This window comes from Vulpes lagopus, chromosome 11 (genome assembly GCF_018345385.1).
Source record: "Vulpes lagopus strain Blue_001 chromosome 11, ASM1834538v1, whole genome shotgun sequence".
In the NCBI taxonomy this organism is placed as follows: Eukaryota; Metazoa; Chordata; class Mammalia; order Carnivora; family Canidae; genus Vulpes; species Vulpes lagopus.
The window spans coordinates 16,759,991-16,780,418 of record NC_054834.1 but is presented as its reverse complement, the minus strand read 5'-3'; the positions used below and the strand labels follow the sequence as shown (position 1 = coordinate 16,780,418).

Here is a 20,428-nt window from a genome sequence, read left to right as displayed (position 1 = left end):
TCTGCCTGTGTCTCTGCCTCTGTCTCCTGAGTAAATAAAATCTTTAAAAAAAGTCAACTAATGTTTGTTGCGATATTACTAAGTTATTTGCTTGTGTTGTCTCATTTAAACCTCATAACATTTAGTGAAAATCACCTCCTCACTGTTAAGATTCTATTCTAAGGCCGGCAATCTTTTTTACTCTGCTTTAAAAGCAGGAAGTTTTTTGTTTTTCCCAAGATATTACCAATTACAGGGCCCTGGAACTTAGTTGTTTAATGTAAAAATCAGTTGTACTCCTACTATAATTCCTTCTGGGATTGAGGTCAAACACAAGAACTAGCAAAAGGGAACCAGTAGATGAAGAGTCACCCCTCTCTCCACCGCCACCAGCCACGTAGCAATACCTGGAATAGGTTGAGCAAAATGAGAGAATCCGTGTTACAGAATACCAGATGTTAAGAGCCTTATTCTCTAGGAATGATATTTTCAGTTAAATAAGTCGAATTGGCCTGCTATCTACCACATGACGGAAATGTCACTTCAAATTCGACATTTCTAAGAAAGATTTTATTCATGAGAGACAGAGAGAGAGAGAGGCAGAGACACAGGCAGAGGGAGAAGCAGGCTCCATGCAGGGAGCCCAACGTGGGGCTTGATCCCAGGTCTCCAGGATCACACCCTGGGCGGAAGGCAGACACTAAACTGCTGAGCCACCCGGGCTGCCCCAAAATCAACATTTCGAAAAGTAAGTTAATTATCTCCCCCTAAACCACCCCCTGACCCTTTTCTTTATTAATATGACCGCTTATGAAAAAAAATCTTTAAGGGGCACCTGGGTGGCTCAGTTGGTTAAGCATCTGCCTATCGCTCAGGTCATTATCTTAGGGTCCTGGGACCCGGCCCCAGGTTGGGCTCAATGCTCAGTGGTGAGTCTACTTCTCCCTCCTGCCTCTCCTTCCCTTGCTCATGCTCTGTCAAATAAAATCTTAAAAAAAGAAAAAAAAAAAAAAGTAAAACAGGAAATAGCCTGACTCCACTTTAATTTTTTCTCACTCCTACCCCATCCTTTTCTTTTTTTCACACACATCTGTTCTTACAGTTTCTCTAAGGTCATATGGGATTTTTCAAAATTGTGGTAAAATACACATAGCATGAAATTCACATCCTAACCATTTTTTAGTGTACAGTTTAGCGTTAAATACATTCATTTTGTTGTGCAACCAATTGTCAGAATTCTTTTCATCTTGCAAAACTGAAACTTTAGACCCATTAAATAACAACTCCCCATTTTGGCCTCCCTGCAGGCTCTGGCAACCACCATTTTAACTTGTCTCTAAGAATTGTTTTTTTTAATATTTTATTTATTGAGAGAGCACAGGCGCACACAAGCAGGGTGAGGGGCAGAAGAGGCAGCAGCAGACTCCCCGCTGAGCCGGGAGCAGGGCGACGAGCTCGATCCCAATCCCGGGACCTTGAGATCATGACCTGAGCCAAAGGCAGCCACCCAGGCACCCTTCTCTAAGAATCTGACTATTCTAGGTACCTCATAGAAGTGGAATCATTTGCAAGACACTCGGTCTTTTCGTGACTGGCTAATTACCTGGCATAATATCTTTACAATTGTACTATGTATCCGAATTTCTTTCCTTTTTTTTTTTTTAATTTTTATTTATTTATGATAGTCAGAGAGAGAGAGAGAGAGAGAGAGAGAGAGAGAGAGAGGCGCAGAGACACAGGCAGAGGGAGAAGCAGGCTCCATGCACCGGGAGCCCGACGTGGGATTCGATCCCGGGTCTCCAGGATCGCGCCCTGGGCCAAAGGCAGGCGCCAAACCGCTGCGCCACCCAGGGATCCCTCCTTTTTTTAAAAGATTTTCTTATTCATTTATGATAGACAGAGAGAGAGAGAGAGAGAGAGAGAGGCAGAGACACAGGAGGAGGGAGAAGCAGGCTCCATGCAGGGAGCCAGACGCAGGACTCGATCCCGGGACTCCAGGATCGCGCCCCGGGCCAAAGGCAGGCGCCAAACCGCTGAGCCACCCAGGGATCCCAATTACTTTCCTTTTTTTTTTTTTTTTAATCATTTATTTATTTATGATAGTCATACAGAGAGAAAGAGAGAGAGGCAGAGACACCGGCAGAGGGAGAAGCAGGCTCCATGCACCGGGAGCCCGATGTGGGACTGGATCCCGGGTCTCCAGGATCACGCCCTGGGCCAAAGGCAGGCGCTAAACCGCTGCGCCACCCAGGGATCCCCACTTTCCTTTTTAAGGCCAAATACTATCTCACGGTATGTACACTTTCCTTACCCGTTCATCTGCCTATTGGGTTGCTTTCACCTTTTGGCTCTTGTAATGCTGCTATGAACATGGAGAGATAAATTTTTTTTTTTGAGACCTGGCTCTGGAGTATATCCAGAGCTGAAATTGCTAGATCATAGGGTAATTTATATTTTTAATTTTTTTTTTGAAGAACTGCCATACTACTTCCAGTTATATCTCCTTTTATTCTTACCAACAGTAGGGAGGGGTTTCTTTTCTTCACATCCTCCCGAACACTTAGTTCCTTTCTCCTCAGCGCCCCCCCCCCCTTTTTTTCGTAGTAGCCATTCTATTGGGTGTAAGGCGGTACCTCCCGGTTTGGATTTGTATTTACCAGTGGCTGGTGCTGCTGAGTATCTTTTTCACGTGCTTGCTGGCTATTGTATTTTTTTTTTTTTTTAAGATTTTATTTATTTATTCATGACAGAGGGAGAGAGAGGCAGAGACACAAGCAGAGGGAGAAGCAGCCTCCCTAAGGGGAGCCCGACGTGGGGCCGGATCCCCGGACCCCAGGGTCACGCCCTGGGCCGAAGGCAGGCGCCAAACCGCTGAGCCACTCAGGGATCCCCTATTGTATATCTTCTTTGGAGAGATGTTTATTTTGAGTCCATTGCCCATTTCTAGTTATTTTTTCAAGATTTTATTTACGTATTTGAGAGCGAGCAGGGGAGGAGCAGCGGGAGACCAGGCGATTTCATGATGAGTGCAGAGCTCATGCGAGACCCCACCCCGGGGCCCTGAGAGCATAACCTAAGCCAAAATCCAGAGTCCAAGGCTCAACCCGCGGGGCCACCCCCAGGCGCCCCCAACGCCCCTTTTTAAAAATGGGGCTGTCTCGGGATCCCTGGGTGGCACAGCGGTTTAGCGCTGCCTTCAGCCCAGGGCGTGATCCTGGGGTCCCAGGATCGAGTCCCACGTCGGGCTCCCTGCATGGAGCCTGCTTCTCCCTCCGCCTGTCTCTGCCTCTCTCTCTCTCTGTGTATCATGAATCAATAAATAAAATCCTTCTAAAAAATGAGGCTGTCTCTTGTTGAGTTGGTTTTTCGTATATCCAAGATATTAATCCCTTATGGGATTTATGACGTGCGGATACTTCCTCTCACCTGCAGGCCACAGTTTCATTCTATTCGCTGTCAGGCTTTTCATTTCCGAACTTACAGTTGTTTCCTAACTACTCACTTCTGTTCATTACCTGATTTTTTTAAAAGAAAATTGTATTATTTATTGTCATTCATTCATTCATTCATTCATTCCTGAGAGACACAGGGAGAGGCAGAGACCCAGGCAGGGGGAGAAGCAGGCCCCCGCGGGGAGCCCGACGTGGGGCCCGATCCCGGGACCCCGGGGCCCCAACCCGAGCCGCGGGCAGGCGCTCGACCGCTGAGGCCCCCGGCGCCCCTAACTTCCTTCCGACGCTGCGCTCTGCCGCAGCTGCCCTGTACCTGAGGACGGTCCTCCCCGCTCCTGACAGGACGTGCAAAATTCCAGACTGTTCACCGCCTGCCCACGCGGACAGCGAACTAACGAGAGCTTCCGCTCTCCTCGCGGCTCTGCCCTCGCTGCGCAGCCCGCGCGCCCCAGGCTGAGTTACGGTAACGTCCCCGCGACGGGGTGAGGTAAGGGCGGCTCGGGGCGCGGAGCGGTCACCCCAGGCGCCCCGCAAAGCAACGGCTGGACGCGGCGTTGAACGCGGGGACGCGGCCGGGCGGGTCTCGGAGGCTGGAGCCCGGGCCCGCGCCGCTCGAGGCCAGGGCCCACCCGCGTGCCCCACACCGAGCAGTCTCCCCACGGCGCCCACACGCGCTGGACGCGGGCGCCTGGCGTCCGACCACCCGCTTCCGGTTGTCGTGCGCAGACCAAAACGGTCCCCCGAGCCCGGCGTACTTCCGGCCCGGAAGGGAAGGAGCGGCGCCACCGGAAGCGGCCGAGGTGCTGTGTAATCCCCGCGGAGCCCAGGCCCTCGGAGCTCCGAAAATGCCGGATTACCTCGGTGCGGATCAGCGCAAAACCAAAGAGGACGAGAAGGACGACAAGCCCATCCGAGGTCAGTGGACACAGGCCGGCGCCCGCGGGCCCGGGAGGGGCGCGCGTGCCGGGCGGGCGCTGCGTCCCTGCGGCCGCCGCCCCAGCCCGCCTGCCTCCCGCGCGCCCCCCGTGCGGCCCCGCGTTGCGCTCCGCCCCGCCGCCGGGGCCTTGGGGGCCTTGGGGGCCTTGGGGGCCTCGCGGGCCTCGCTTCCCCGCTGGCGGCGCTGGGTCCCCGCGGCCCCGCCCCAGGGCACCGCGCGCCGCCCCAGCGCAGCCCGGACCCTGACACGTTGTTTTCTTTAAAACCAAAACAGAACCGTGCTTTGGCCGGCCCGTATTCAAACAGGTCACAACACTTAAGGCGTGAAACGCAGAACCGTGAGGAGTGCCTCGTCCTCGGCCCCGGCCAACCATTACCCACGGAGGCAACCGGTGCTGCCATTTTGCGTAGATCTCTCTAGACCTTGTCTGTGCGTCTACAAGCGCTTGTTTTATTTATTTTTACATACATGTAGCATACTGTACGTCTTGCTCCCCCCCCCCCCACAATTTTAGGGTGTCTTAGGCTCATACCGTTATAAAGTCAGTGATGTCTGCCTGCCTGCATACTTTCCCGCTTCATTGGGTGAGCAGTAGAATAAATCTAGTTAGTCCTCTCGGGGCGCCAGGGTGGCTCAGTCGGTTAAGCATCTGCCTTCGCCCCGGGTCCTGATCTCAGGCTCCCCGGATCCAGGCCCCTGTCACACTCCCTCTCCGTGGGGAGCCGGCCTCTCCCTCTGCTCCTCCCTCTGCTTGCGAGCGAGCGCGCTCTCCTTCTGTAAAATAAATAACATCCTTAAAAAAAGAAAAACAACCGCTTGTTGATGCACATGTAGATTTCTTCCACTATGATGGGCATTCCAGAGCAATGGGTAACTTTGTTCCTGTAACTTTTTTAAAAAAAGATTTTATTTATTTATTCATGAGAGAGAGGCAGAGACACAGGGAGAGGGAGGAGCAGGCTCCATGCAGGAGCTCGACGTGTGACTCCATCTGGGTCTCCAGGGTCACGCCGTGGGCTGAAGGCAGGCGGTAAACCGCTGAGCCACAGGGGCTGCCCTGTTCCTATAACTTTTACCGCAGGCACAAACACAAGCTGTGAGTAGATTTTAGAGGTGGAGTTGTCATTTTGATATTGGGAAATTACTCTCTGGCACTTCTGCCCACAGTGCAGGAGATCATGCACACCAAGCCCCCCCTGATTTCTTCCCCTTTTAGTCTCTGATTGATTGATTTTATTCATTCATGAGAGACACAGAGAGAGGCAGAGTCACAGGTAGAGGGAGAAGCAGGCTCCCTGTGGGGAGCCCAATGCAGGATTCCATCCCACTGAGCTACCCCGCATCCCTGTGTTACACACTTTGTAAAAATCTGCCTTGACCAAATTAGGTAAAAGTTCCTGAGTCCAGAAACTTTTTGTTGGTTTTATTTAAATTGTTACAACTTTGCATACTTTTTGTCAGTCAATAAATGCAATTAAAATTGAGAAAATACCTGTCAGCTTTAATTTCCTCTTTTTGAAACTAATATATTCATTCTCTTATTTTAGCTCTGGATGAGGGGGATATTGCCTTGCTGAAAACTTACGTAAGTCCTTTCAATGTCTACCAAATATAGATGTTTTATGTTGAAATAAGAACTGTTGTTGATATTATCCTTCCAAAATAATTCAAGGACAGTGTCTAGCAGATTATAATACTTCCTGAAAGAAGTTAGGTATCACACTTTCTCTCTAGATTAGATCAGAGAGTAAATATTCCTGCATGTTAAAGCTTGTACATGTGGTATTATAATGAAGAATATTTGAAATAGTTTTCACAAGTGTTGCTACATTTAAAATGTATATAACTGAACTAGATCTGAAATGGAAAGTTTTAATGCATAGAAATGGGCTTGTAGTTGTGGTTAATTTCAGGCATGATTTTCATTTGTTAGTTTGCATAATAATGGAGTATTGTCTGGGGGGAAAATACTGGTTTAGAAATACCTATGAAAGATAAGCTCAAAAAAAAAATAGATAAGCTTTCTCTACTTCCACTTCACAAGGGTTAGGTCAATAATAGCTATTAAAATTGTAACTTAAAAGTTTCTGTCTGCAGTGTAATAAATTGTTGTCTTAATGTTCTAAATAAAGTGATCTTTATTTCCTAGGGTCAAAGCACTTACTCTAGGCAGATAAAGCAAGTTGAAGATGACATTCAACAGCTTCTCAAGAAAATTAATGAGCTCACTGGTATGTATTTCTTTATTCTTATCTCCTCTCTTTAAATGTCATGTGTTAATTATATCAAAATAGTTTAAATACAAATGTTACTCTTTCATGAATTGCAGATTTAAAAAATTATTATCCTTCCTCTCTGTTAAGAAAGTAGATCTCCTTTAATAATTTTTCACTACCTCTTAAAACCAAATTCAGTGTTTAAGTAGTTAAGCAACATCTTTATCTATCTATCTATCTATCTATCTATCTATCTATCTATTTTCCAACATCATCCTTTAAACAAGTAATATTTCTGTTGGTCAGAACCAGGTTCGGTAAACTAATAAACAAGTAAAAATTTCTTAGTGAATAAAAATGTGGTCTCACATGGTATTGCTTGAAGTAAGTGGGCTGTTGCTTAGCCGTTGGAAACTTTTCTACTTAGTAATTTGAGTGGTGAAGTTTTATAGTTGAGCTGCACAAATTTTTCAGATACGGTGTTGAATTTTGGCTTGTGGATACTTTAGGGCGGTGGTTTTCAAATGGGGTGATTTTGTCGAGTGCCATGCTTCCTTCAGGACATTTGGCAATGCTAGAGATACTCTTGATTATCATGACTTGAGGGGGAGGTGGTGCTGGTGGTATCTAGTGGCTAGCGGCCAGGGATGTTCCTATATGAAAATGCACAGGACAACTCCCACAACAAATTATTCAGTTCAAAATGTCAGTAGTGCTGAGGTTAAGAAAGCTTGCTTGCCAGTGATGCATTATGTTCTGGTGAATTTTGTTACCTTTTTTATGTAGGTATTAAAGAATCTGATACTGGCCTGGCCCCACCGGCACTCTGGGATTTGGCTGCAGATAAGCAAACACTGCAGAGTGAACAGCCTTTGCAGGTTGCGAGGTATGGATAGCATGCTGGACATTTATTTTTATCTATACTTCCAAGCACTTTTTAGATCTAGGATATAATGCAGTAGTTCATAAAAACGTTTTATTCCAAATTCTAACTACATAAAAATTTCTACAGAATTATCAGGGATTTAATTTTATGCCTTCGGCAATTATTCAAGAAGTAGGTGAAGACATAATCATATGAAAGATTCAGATGGTACAAAAAGATGAGATGAAAATAGCTAAACCTCCCTTCGTATTTTCACTGTCCTATTGCCCTTTCCTCAGCTGTAACTGGAAATAGTTTGGTCCTCTTAGTCCTTCTGTGTATCTTCATATGTATATTTACGTGCAAAGGAGCATATCCTGATATTTTTTTAAGGACTTATTTTTCTTGTTTCTCGTTTTTAAAAAATTACTCATCTGTAGATTTTGATTTTCAGTTTGTTACTTTACATGGTGCTACCTGAATGTTTATGTTAAATATTTCTCTGTGTGTGCATATACTTCTGTAGTGTAGCTTATTAGCAGTGGAATTGTGAGATCAAAGGCATTTACGGTTTTGAAAATCTGGAAAGAGGTGGTTTGACCAGTTTACACTCCTTAATATGAGGTTTTGAGGCAAATGCCTGTTTGCCTGATTAGTATAAAATACGTGATTTTCTGTTTTTATGCTTTTACCATTTGGGGGTAAAGAAATCTCATTTTAATTTGCATCTTCTGATTGCTAGTATGACAGCTTCTTATACTTACTAAACATTTGTATTTCTGTGTCCGTTCATGTTTTGTTCTATTGGGTTGTTTCTTGTGAATTTTTAGGAGCACTTTTATATATTGTACATATTAATCTTTTTTCAATATGTTACAAATATCTTTTCCCATTTTATCACTTTTCACTTCTCAGTACCTTTTGTTGTATTAATGTTTAAAATATTTAGGAGGTTAATAAAATACATGAATATTTTCATTATTAATTTTGGGTTTGATTGTTGCTTAAGAAGGCTTAATTAGCCCGATCCAAGATTATATTCTCCTGTGTTTTATTCTAATCATTGAAAATTTTGTTTCAGTTTTACGTCTTTACTATAGCTAAAAATTAGTTTTCCTTTCCTCTTTTCCTTCTATCCTCACTCCCTTTTTTCTCTCTCTCCTTTCCACTTACTGGTTTATTTTTAAGTTTCATCGTGGTTATAAGAATTAAATAATTCAAAAAAAAAAGAATTAAATAATTCTAGGACAGTAGCTGTCTTTCCTAATTCCTCTTCCCGGAAGACACCTATTTTCAAAATTTTTAACTGGTTATTTGGTTTCTAACTTCATAATTCTTACAGACACAATTCTTGTATATTGTAGGTTACATCTTTTTTTCTTTTTAATTTTAGATATTTTCTGTTGGCTTGAGGATTTTGTTTTGTTTCCTCTGCCTTCCTCCCAAAGACATACCTTTCCCATCCCTACATCCTCCTAATATAATTACATTAAAATTTTGGCTAGAGCAGTAGTCATTGTTTTTGTTGTAACTGTGGCTAAGTAATGCTGTTCACAAAGAGGCAAGTAGTAAACTGTGATTACTTTTTCTTTCTTGTACCACTTTCTGTTTTCCTTGTCATAATTGTCTTATTTTCTCGTTTGCCTATGTATGTAAAAACTATTGGGTTGTTTTCTATGTATGTAACAACTCAATCCTCCAGTTTTTCCTGATTGTCTAAATTGCTCTTCAGATGCGTTAGGTCCATCAGGTTTTTTCTCATGTATGCTTCAGGTGCATCAGCTGTGCCACAGGTTCTCTCAGGTCCATCTTCCTGAAGAAGTCTTTCGCAACACCTGACAACCCACTTCGGTTTGCACTGTGGCCTGTTGCGCCTGCTACATCACAACCATCATGGAGCTTTCTTTGCCTCTCTCCTGTTGCTTGCATAGGAGTTTCTCTTTTTGGTTTACTTACACTCGCATTAGGTGAGCTCTATTCTTTGGAGCTCCCTGAAAGAGGTGAGTTGGGAGGCAGTATTTTGAGACCACATTTGTCTGAAAATATCTCAGCTGGTATAAAGTTCCTTCTTCAGAACTTTGAAGACATCATTGAATTGTCTTCCACCTCCCGGTGTTTTTGGTCTGAAGCTGTTCTGATTCCTATTTCTCTATATGTGACTTGTGCTTCATCTGAAAATTATAACGTCTCCTTCCTCTCATTCTGAAACTTCATGATGACATGCCTCAGTATTGGTCTATTTTCATCCAGGGTACTGGGCTTCAGTGTCCTTCACTGTGGCAGGTTTTTTGGAAATTAATTATTTCTTTCCATTTTCTTGTTTCTCTATCCCAGACTTACAAGCTTTTGGGCCCTTTTGATATCTCTGCTAGTATGCTGATCTTTTCCTCTGTGTGTGTGTGTGTGTGTGTGTGTGTGTGTGTGTTTTCTCTTTTTGTCTTACTGTTTGTGAGATTTTCGTAACTTTAAGTCCTCTTTTTTTTCCTTCCTGTATTTCTTCCCAAGTTTTTAATTTCTAAGAGCTCTTTATTCTTTCAATACATGTGTTTTGTTGTTTTTCTGAATGTCTTCTATTTTTGAATCATGGTTGTAATATGTTCTCATCTCTAAGGAAATTAATGATAACTGCAAAGTTTCTACTTCATCCAAGATGCTTTTTTCCCCTTTGCTTGTTTGATGTCCATCTTTTGTGCTAGATCTGGTAATCGTACATTGGGATTTGGTTTTAGTGGGAGACTTAAAAGCTGAGAGAAACTAGATTCCTTAGTGAGGCATGTCAGTCGTAAGCTTCACTATAGCTTATGTGATTGGATATTTACTTGAGCCTTCAGTGTCAGTATCTTTAGATCTTTTCATTTGGATGGTCATTTTTCCCAGAGAAGTTTCAGTCTCCTATAGTATCTAATCTCTAATGTTCGGGAAGAACAGTGAACTAGAGGGCTAGTGAATTTTGGCAACGGGTTCACTTATACTCACCCTTGCCCTCTCCTCTCTCCACTCTCCTCATTTTCAGTAGTTACACCACCACCATCCCACCCGGCCCCAGCATTGTTTGATAATTTTGTTTTACTCTCTTCAGATCATTTTCATCACCCCCAAAAGAAACCCCATACCCATTAGCCATCCCTATTCCCCTCTCCCTTCACCCCTGGTAACTATGAATCTCCTGTCTGTCTATGGGTTTGCCTATCTTGAACATTTAATGTAAATGGAGTCATACAGTATATGACCTTTTGTTTCTGGATTCTTCCACGTAGCATAATGTTTTAGGATTCATGCTATAGCATGTATCAGGACGTAATTTCTTTTTAAAGCCATAAATATATGAGCCAAACTTTCCTATTTCAATGTCTCATAATTTTTTGATGGAAACTAGACATTTTAAATAATGTAATATGTCAGCTCTGGAAATTAGATTTCTGTTTTCCCCAGTGTGTGTTATTGTTGCTGTTTTTCCTTTGAATTTTTTTGGTCAGCCTCTTAATAGCCACAACTGGTAATGCCACCTCACAGTTTGGATATTAAACAATTACCACTGATAGTCACTAACAAATGCCCTATTGGTAGGGGTGTTCACACAGGGTGAGCTCTGAGTCAGGCAATAAACAGAAGTCCTGAGAATGGAGCTCTTTGGTTAGCTGCCAGACAGGTCAAATAGTGACATGTCCCTTGTGCTTGGGCTTTTGGGGAACCCCAAACCCATTCAGGTATCCCCATCCACACCTTATCAGTAGCTGCTAGGTTACTGTTTTTCATGATTACCATGGTTGCAAGGCTGTTGGCTTTCAAGTCTATTGCAGAGCTGGGGAAAGAGGATGAGATACAGGCAAGCTGGAACACAGCTAGGCTCACTGTTCCTAAAGGGATGCAGCCATTTTTCTTGAATGCACACTCTTCAGATTGTTACCAGACTGTAATTAATTTCCAGAGTTCTGAAAATGATGACCTTGACTGCTTTCCCATTATTTTCTTTGCTTTTACAGATGAACAGATTTTCAAAGGTCTAAATTACTTCATTCTGGAAATTGAGCTCCTTATAAATGTATATACTTTTTCAGCTTTGGATTAAAAAAATCTTTATTTGTGCACAGTGTTGACAAGGGTTTGTCAGAGAAAATAGTGATAGGTACTTCCAGAGTCCTGTCACACAGTTACACTGCAGGGACAAAGCATTCTTGAGTTTCCTTTGGGTTCCACCTGTCTGTATGCTCCAGATTTTGTATTTCCCCATATTCTTGTACAGCTTAGGACTTCTTCCTCAAGTCAGTTCTGTTTCTTGTTTTTCTTCTGTAAACAGAAGGGAAAGGCAGTAGATTACCTTTTACTGCCTTTTATGTAGATGGTATTACAAATCTGCCTTCATATCACACAGAAAAAGAATACATTTAAGTTAAAAAAAAAAAGCAACCATGATGTAAAACATGGATTTGGAGAACAAACTCAGGAAAGAATGAAAACGCGTTACTTAACTTGATGTAATAAAACAAGATGACTATCTTCTTGGAAAATAAAATGCAGAGTAACTTAAGATACAGAGGAGTACTATCCTAGGAGAGGAATACAGTTTTGAAAATCAAGAAATTAGAGAACTGTCTTAATGATGAAATATGTGGTTTAACTTAATTTTTTATAGAAAAGGATTTTTAGCAGTGACTTAATTTCTGCAGTTCTGGTTTGTACCTCCTCGTTAGTATCCTGCTTGCCCAGGAGAGAATCTAGTTACTTGAATTCATTATTAGTGGTTTAGTTTCCTGACTCTGATCAAGCCTTCTGTTGTGTTAGGTGTACAAAGATAATCAATGCTGATTCGGAGGACCCAAAGTACATTATCAACGTGAAGCAGTTTGCCAAGTTTGTGGTGGACCTCAGTGATCAAGTAGCACCTACGGACATTGAAGAAGGGATGAGAGTGGGGTGAGATTCTATTTGCAGTAAATACTTTCCTTTCATTGAAGATACGACGTCACAACACATCCTTGGCTTTCTTTTGAATGAATGAACTGGGTGCTGTAGAGTACCAAGAAGTACTCTCGTAGAGCACTACTATTGAACATCCTTTTTTCTGCATCTGCTGCTTTGCCCTAACCCCACTATGGCTTTTTGTGAATGGCTTTAATTTTTTTTAAGATTTTATTTTTAAAATTTTCAATTTGTGAATGGCTTTAAATGTCATATTCAAGTGTAGGACTTTAGAGTTGAGTTTGGCAGTCTATTTAAGGTAACGTTGTGTAAGCAGATGAAACACTTGCTCTGGGATAGTTAGGATTAAATAAGTTAATGTATATACAATACATGATAATTAGCCTAGTAAAGTTTTTGAGTACTTTGAGTGAGGATCTTTTTTATTACCTCCTTAGTGTGGACAGAAATAAGTATCAGATTCATATTCCGCTGCCTCCGAAGATTGACCCAACAGTTACCATGATGCAGGTAAGAAAAGAAAATATGGGAGGGAAAAGGAATGACAGGACTATGAATACAGTTGCATCCATCTCAAAGAGGTTTAAAACTTTGACTAGTCAATATGTGGGCCTATACTGAAGAGTTACAAAAATGTTTTGAACAATATTTCAATGAGAAAGTTTTTAATCCTTTTTTTTAAACTGTTTTTTCTTTCACTTAGTGTTGTAACAAGTAATATTGCAAGTGGTTCTAGGACACTGGACAGTGTGTTCCATTTTTACTAAAATTCTTATTTGCCATGAGTCTGATTTTTCTTTTAGCGTATTGGGTCTGCTTTACTGCATAGAACATTTGAACTAGTATTCAAAAGCCTGTGGCTGTGTATTACACATTTTCATCTTTATCTTAGGTGGAGGAAAAACCTGATGTCACATATAGTGATGTGGGTGGCTGTAAGGAACAGATTGAGAAACTTCGAGAAGTAGTTGAAACCCCATTACTTCATGTAAGTAGCTAAGTCCGTGCATTAAATTGCCTGTTATTTGATGGCTTTAAAAATTTTATGTTTAGTGAAAATTTTTGAGGGGGTACAGGGTAGAGAGGTGGTGAGCTGGTATATTCCAGAAGAGAGAAAGCAGAAGGATTGAGTGATCTGACCTATTCAGAAACAGAAAGATCTGCTATTTTGAGGGACAGATGAGGTTGAGGTGGAACCTTTAGCAATATGCTAACTCTGTTATAAGTTATTATAGAAGAAACCATGTGTTTTAATGATACCAAGAGCAAATAGGCTTAAATTGAGTCAAATTCAGCTTGGGAGGATAATGGAAAACTAGGATATTAAACACTAGATAATACTTTTGTTTATTAAAACACTGTTATTTGTTTAAATTGCGGGGAAAATGTTTTGTTAAGCCTAGATTGGAGAAATACCTTTAAAAGCTGTTCAGCATTGTGTATTGATAGGAGTCTAGTTTAGATCTCATGTCTTAGAATAAGTAAAATTCTTACTTGGATCAAGTATATAGGTTGTGGACTTAATTTTTATTTAAATATAATATTTATAGATATGATACAGAAGTAATTCTGTGTTTATTATACAGAAGTGATGACTGTAAAAATAATGTTTCCCATCACAGCCAGAAAGGTTTGTTAACCTTGGCATTGAGCCTCCCAAGGGTGTGCTGCTTTTTGGTCCGCCGGGTACAGGCAAGACACTCTGTGCTCGAGCAGTTGCTAACAGGACTGACGCTTGCTTCATTCGAGTTATTGGATCTGAACTTGTACAGAAGTACGTCGGTGAGGTAAAGTAAATTGACCAGAATCGAAGAATATGTAACCCTGTGAAAGATTTATCATGTGGAATAGCAGTTCCTCATTGAAGGATGGAGACAGGATTGGTGGATTGTGAGGAGTAGTTCAGAAGCCACCAGCCTTCCCTTGGTCATTGGAAACAACTGCCTGAAACATTTAACTAGTATGCTCCTTCTTCAGAAAGATGACCTTTTCTACAGATTTGGTTTCTAAGCCCCCAGAAATGTGGTGAATACATTCAAAAGTATACTTCCATTTCAGGGGCAGCATTTCATATTCTACTGAGAGAGAACATAATCGTCTTTATATGTGCGGGGTATATACACATCCATACACGTATACATACGTATTTTTTTGTTAGGTTAAGTCTAGGACTATATCGCATCTGAAACATTAACGATTACTATATTTAGAATAAGAATTAGTAAAAGAGCTTGCATACTTCTATTCCTTGATCAAAACATACAAAGCAAATAGGTGATTAGAAATGCCAAGTGGTAAAATCAGATGCTTTCATTCATTTCAAGTTTAACTGAAGTGCCTTTATTCGACAGTATTCATTTGACCTTTTCAGGTCTTGAGGTATTGGCTATTTAATAGGTACAGAATCATGAAATTAATCCTGTTTAATTAATTAATTCTTTTTGTTTAATTAATTAATTCTTTTGATGGAATAGGTAACAAACTTGTTTCTTTTGAAAAAGTTTAGGTAATAATTGAGAATATTGTTAGGAACATTGAAAAGTTTGAAGCATAGCTTCTTACCATATTTAAAAAATGTTTTAAACCAACTCTGAATTATTTTTCTCATTAGGGGGCTCGAATGGTTCGTGAGCTCTTTGAAATGGCCAGGACCAAAAAAGCCTGTCTTATCTTCTTTGATGAAATCGATGCTATTGGAGGTATGAGTGGTATTTTAGAGAACTGCTTTAGGATTGGTTTTTGTGAGCATTCTAAAGTAACATATGTAGAGTTCTCTTGATAATCTTGTATAAAATTTTAATTCCAACTCTTCTGTGGGCTCTGGCATGTCTGAGCTACAGATCTAATAAACAAGAGATACACTGTAAAGGAAAAAAATATAGAGCATTGCTAGTTCTCAAAATCTTTATACTTTCCTAATTTCATTCACATGACATTTTTAACAACTCCTAACTTGGGATATAGCTTCATTTACTATGTCATAAGAAAGCACTGGGGCGGGCATAACTTAGTTGATGGTTTTTCATAAAGTATACATAAAATAAATGTCATTGTTGGCTTCATAGATTTGATGAAATACAGTATTAGCAGTGAGATCTAGACAGGTTATTCTAACTAACTATGAGCCACTGTTCATTTGTCTTATAAAGAGAACAGTTCCTGCCTTGTTTATTTCATGGGTTTTTGAGGGGTTTAAAGTAATAGGGGCACCTGGGTGGCTCAGTTGGTTAAGCATCCAATCTTGATCTCAGCTCAGGTCTTGATCTCAGGGTTATGAGTTCAAGCCTTGCACTGGGTTCCATGCTGGGTATGGAGCTTACTTAAAAAAAAAAAAAAAAAATTGAGAGACTTTGAAAATTAAAGTGTTCTGCAGGCCTAGTAATAGTTTGAGAGTGTTTTTTTTTTTTTTTTTTTTTTTTTTTTTTTTTTTTAGGAGGGGAAGGGCAGAGGGAGAAGGAAGAAGAGAATCTCAAGCAGGCTCCATGCCCAGCACTGAGTGTAATGCAGGGCTCAATCTCATGACCCTAAGATCATGATTTAAGCCAAAATCAAGAGGTGGACACTTAACTGTGACTGAGCTACCCAGGTCCTGAGAGTAATAATTCTTAATAACTCGAGAGAGATCATATGTTCAGTTATTTAACGAACAAAAATGACTTGAAAACATGGTGCACCCTGTAAGGTGCTTTGAGGACTGCAGTTAGGTTACCTAGGGTCTTGTCTTTACACTGAATGGGTATTGTTAGGTTTGGAAATCTGTGATTAATGTCTCAGAGGGGCATAACGTGACCACAGTGTATCAGTTGTATGTTGTGACTGAAGTTATTTATATAGTATTTTTGGAATAAGCCTTCTGATGTCAGGATGCTCTGAAGCTGTGGTTTCCAAAGTAGATTGTGTATAAAGTAGTATTAGGGGCAGCCCGGGTGGCTCAGCAGTTTAGCTCCGCCTTCAGCCCAGGGCATGATCCTGGAGACCCGGGATCGAGTCCCACATCAGGCTCCCTGCATGGAGCCTGCTTCTCCCTCTGCCTGTGTCTCTGCCTCTCTCTCTCTCTGTGTCTCTCACGAATAAATAAAATCTTTAAAAAAAAAAAAAAGTAGTATTAGGGTACAGGAAGGAAACCTAGAATTTTTCTTCATATTTTTAATCTCATTTAAAAATTGTTTTTGTTTTATAATGTATGCAATACATTAATTACAATCATATGTAGTTATACAACCTAAAAATGAAATATATATTTGGAGGCCTTTTGTTTGTTTTTTGCTGTTTTGGTTGAAATGAGAGATTGACATTAATGCTAAGGTCTGCATGTATTTATTCTGTTGCCTTGTCCAGGTGTATATATATCATGCTGAAAATGGAAGTGTTCTTGAGTGATTTAAAAAAATTCCTAAAAGAGGTTTAAAAAAAAAAATTTAAAGGAGCCTCTGTTAAATAAATCTATGATGAGTCCTTTTGGAAGATAGACTTTCTAATTAGTTTTGTGTATAGTAGGCTGTTCTTACAGGATGTGCTTCAGAGTGAGCTGTTCCTGATGTGAGCTGAGGTGTACAGTACTTTGGAGTCCCACATAGTGCTCCTCCTGAGTGGACATGAAGAGCTTCTTTCCGTCTTCTCAGGGGCTCGTTTTGATGATGGTGCTGGAGGAGACAATGAAGTACAGAGGACGATGCTGGAACTGATCAATCAGCTGGATGGTTTTGATCCTCGAGGTAACATTAAAGTGCTGATGGCCACTAACAGACCTGATACTTTGGATCCTGCACTGATGAGGCCAGGGAGATTGGACAGGAAGATTGAATTTAGCTTACCTGATCTAGAGGTAAGAAAAGCATTTCATTTTAGAGAATTCAAGAATCCCTTCTCTTGAAATTTTTTCTTCCAATGATATTTTTCCACTTTAATATTTATCAATTCCACTTTTAGGGTCGGACTCACATTTTTAAGATTCATGCTCGTTCAATGAGTGTTGAAAGAGATATCAGATTTGAATTGTTAGCACGACTGTGTCCAAATAGCACTGGTAGGTAAAAAGGCCTTGCTTGTTATATTTGCTGGTATGTCTATTCAGGCTGCTTTAATAAGCCTGTTGTTTTCTTTTTGTTTGAAAGGTGCTGAGATTCGAAGCGTCTGCACAGAAGCTGGTATGTTTGCCATCAGAGCACGGCGAAAAATTGCTACTGAGAAGGATTTCTTGGAGGCTGTAAATAAGGTCATTAAGTCTTATGCCAAATTCAGCGCTACTCCCCGCTATATGACATACAACTGAGCCCTGAAGGCTTTCATGAAAACACTTTTCATTGGAATCCTAACTTAATTAAATAGACTTGTTAATAACCATTACACACACAAAAATAAAGTGTTTCAAAACTGGATGCTTTTTTCAGATGTCTTTTCTTTGTTGTACAATAGAAGGTGTTATCTGGTGTCGCTAGGGAGAAAAGCTTATTACGATGTATGCGGTGTTTTGATCCACTACCATTTAAGGGTCCCATATCATGAAGTGCTTGTTCAGACCACATACATTCTAGGCATCTGCTGGCTGAGTGCCCATTGTATCTTCCCATCTGCCCAGTGAGGTGGACCTAATGCATCTTGGTAGAAGGCACACAAAAACTTCCTACTTCTCACACTTGTAGCAGAGCTGGGATTCAAGTCCCAGTCTGTCAGCTCCACTCCTGTGTTCCTCACCTTCATGCTCTTCCGCCCCCCATCAAAACAGCCCATCTAGGCACAGGACCACGTGTGTCGATGCTTTTTAAAATTTTTTTCTTACCACATTTAAAGTGGAAGAAGCATCTGACATATTAGGTTTTACTATGTCATTTGTGTTGATTTCAAATTAATCAAGAAGAATTAGTGACTTTAATGACCAGCAAAGTAGTAAAGCATAAAGAAAAATACACATAATCTAATTTAGAAAATACAGAATTGGTTTCATACAGAAAAGTACTTATTTTCATTTTATAAATTAATGGTTTAAAATTTTGGTAAAGCTTCTGTTAGACTTCTGGTGAAGCAAAGTATTTGTAAAACTAAAGTTGTATTGGATCCTCAGCAGATCTAAAATTATTTCTTGTGCAGCCATCACCAAATCCCCTCCCATCTTTCATCACAGTTAGCCTCCCTGCCCAAATACTGAGACCCAAGCACAATAAGGAATGTTTTTATTGCAGTTCAGTATTCATAAATAAGTAGCAAGAGCTGGATACATTTTAATTACAGGAAAAAGTTGACAACATAGAAAATGCTTTAAATGTTGTATTGAAATATTTAAAACATGAACGTTTTCAAAGAGAAAAACAAAAGCTTTTCATTCATAAAATCCAATCAGCATTCTTTTCTCTTTTTTCTTTTTTGGGAAATGGATCAGAAAAATTTTTCTAAGCCTGCCCTGGTGTTCCATGAGGTACGAAACAGAGCAAGCCACTTCTAGGTGTTATAGAAGGCTTATAATAAAATATACTCCAGTAAATGACTGATGTATGTTTTTGTAATGTTTTAATAAACATAAGCATTTACATCACACTCAGAAGTCTTACCAATTTTTCAGGTACCAGATGCACCAATGTGGGATAACTCAAACTGGCTATGTTGAGCTCACTCAGGCCTAACATGTTACAGGCTCTGAAAAATCTTCATCTGTTACATGATGAAAGTCTAACTGGCCACACATCAAACTGACAATTACTTGAAAAATTTGGGTGTTTCTGCCCAATACCATTAACCCTATCTAGATTAGCATCTTTGTACTCCACTTTACAAGATAAAATGAACACACATTTCACCAGTAACCCCCTCCACCTAATCTATATGTGTGTACATATACATGTGTATATGGATGTGTATGGACACATGTATGTTTTACATTCATCAGGGGGCTGATAAAATACAAAGAGTTGATGACTAGAAAAATACTGATGACTACAAATTACTTTCTAATAAGCATTTTAAAAATGTGATTGGATTTATAAAACTTTAATTTCCACAAAGCTCAGGTTTATGTTACATAAGGTGAAATGAAAAGCCTCGTAATGCTTTTTTTTCAAAGGCAAGATAGGTTTTTGAGATGCTCAAACTTGATTAAATTCAAGTCAGAAAGCCGGGAGGTTACCTGCTACAATGCTGAGCTTTTGAACATTCTATTGTTGGGATCTGAGGGGTTTCAAAGCCATTGCATGCACTTTGGTTGGCTATATGGAGAATTAAGGTAGTACTTTGATCAGTTTTCAAACTTTTATCAGCACTCAAACCACAATATCAAGAATCTAAACATACTGAATCCTAAAAGCATTCCTGAAAGCTACACTAAAAAGAACCAACAGCATTTTTGCACTCAAACCACACAGGCTCACACCAAGGACATTTTTGAATTTAAGATTTAAATTGATTTACTATCTTTAAAGGGGCAGATATAATAGATAAAACCTTCCCTTCCACGTGCCCTATATTCCCTCTCCCTGACCTCACTCAAGGGCATACACGACACGCCCCCCCCTCCCCCCAAAAAAAAAAACAGAAAAACACACCTACCCACTCCATGGCAGATTCTTTGGGTTTGTTACCTTCGCCTTTATCCACACATGAGGGCAAACTCATTTCCTCAAAATATACCTTTGGAGGCAGGCACCTCCTTTATCTGTTGAACAGGTAAGACAGGATCAAACCACATGGAATTGATATTTTAGATGTCACCTGAAAACTATAAAATGAGCTACTTGCAGGGCTTGCAGAGGATTCATATCCTTTCTTTTTTCTCTGAGTCCCACTGCAGATGAGACTGACCATTTCGATCCTACTCTAAGCTGTCCTATAATTATACAAAGTCAATGTCTGTGACAAGAGTTGTTTCCCCGGTCCTGGTTCGCAATTATTTTCAAACATATTCCGTCTATCCACGAGGCAGAAATCAACCACTATCTATTGTGTAGTATTTGAGAAAAACAAAGGACTTCTCTATGTGGGACCCTCCCTGAACACAGGGCTTTCCCCTATTGCCATAAAAGAAGACTTGCCAAGTCCCAATATCTATCATTGTGGATTATGCCCATTTTGG

The 20,428-nt window shown here is 40.7% G+C and overlaps 1 protein-coding gene across 1 annotated transcript; it reads left to right on the top strand.

The window, feature by feature from the left end:
- The first annotated feature begins 4,190 nt into the window (after positions 1-4,190).
- On the top strand, positions 4,191-17,747 carry PSMC2 (proteasome 26S subunit, ATPase 2). Its single transcript, XM_041774264.1, has 12 exons — positions 4,191-4,346; positions 5,916-5,953; positions 6,518-6,599; positions 7,371-7,470; positions 12,232-12,363; positions 12,807-12,879; positions 13,262-13,357; positions 13,992-14,156; positions 14,981-15,068; positions 16,992-17,194; positions 17,299-17,395; positions 17,484-17,747. Exons 1-12 carry the CDS (start codon positions 4,277-4,279, stop codon positions 17,639-17,641), a joined length of 1,302 nt encoding a protein of 433 aa, XP_041630198.1. The 5' UTR covers positions 4,191-4,276; the 3' UTR covers positions 17,642-17,747.
- Positions 17,748-20,428: the final 2,681 nt, after the last annotated feature.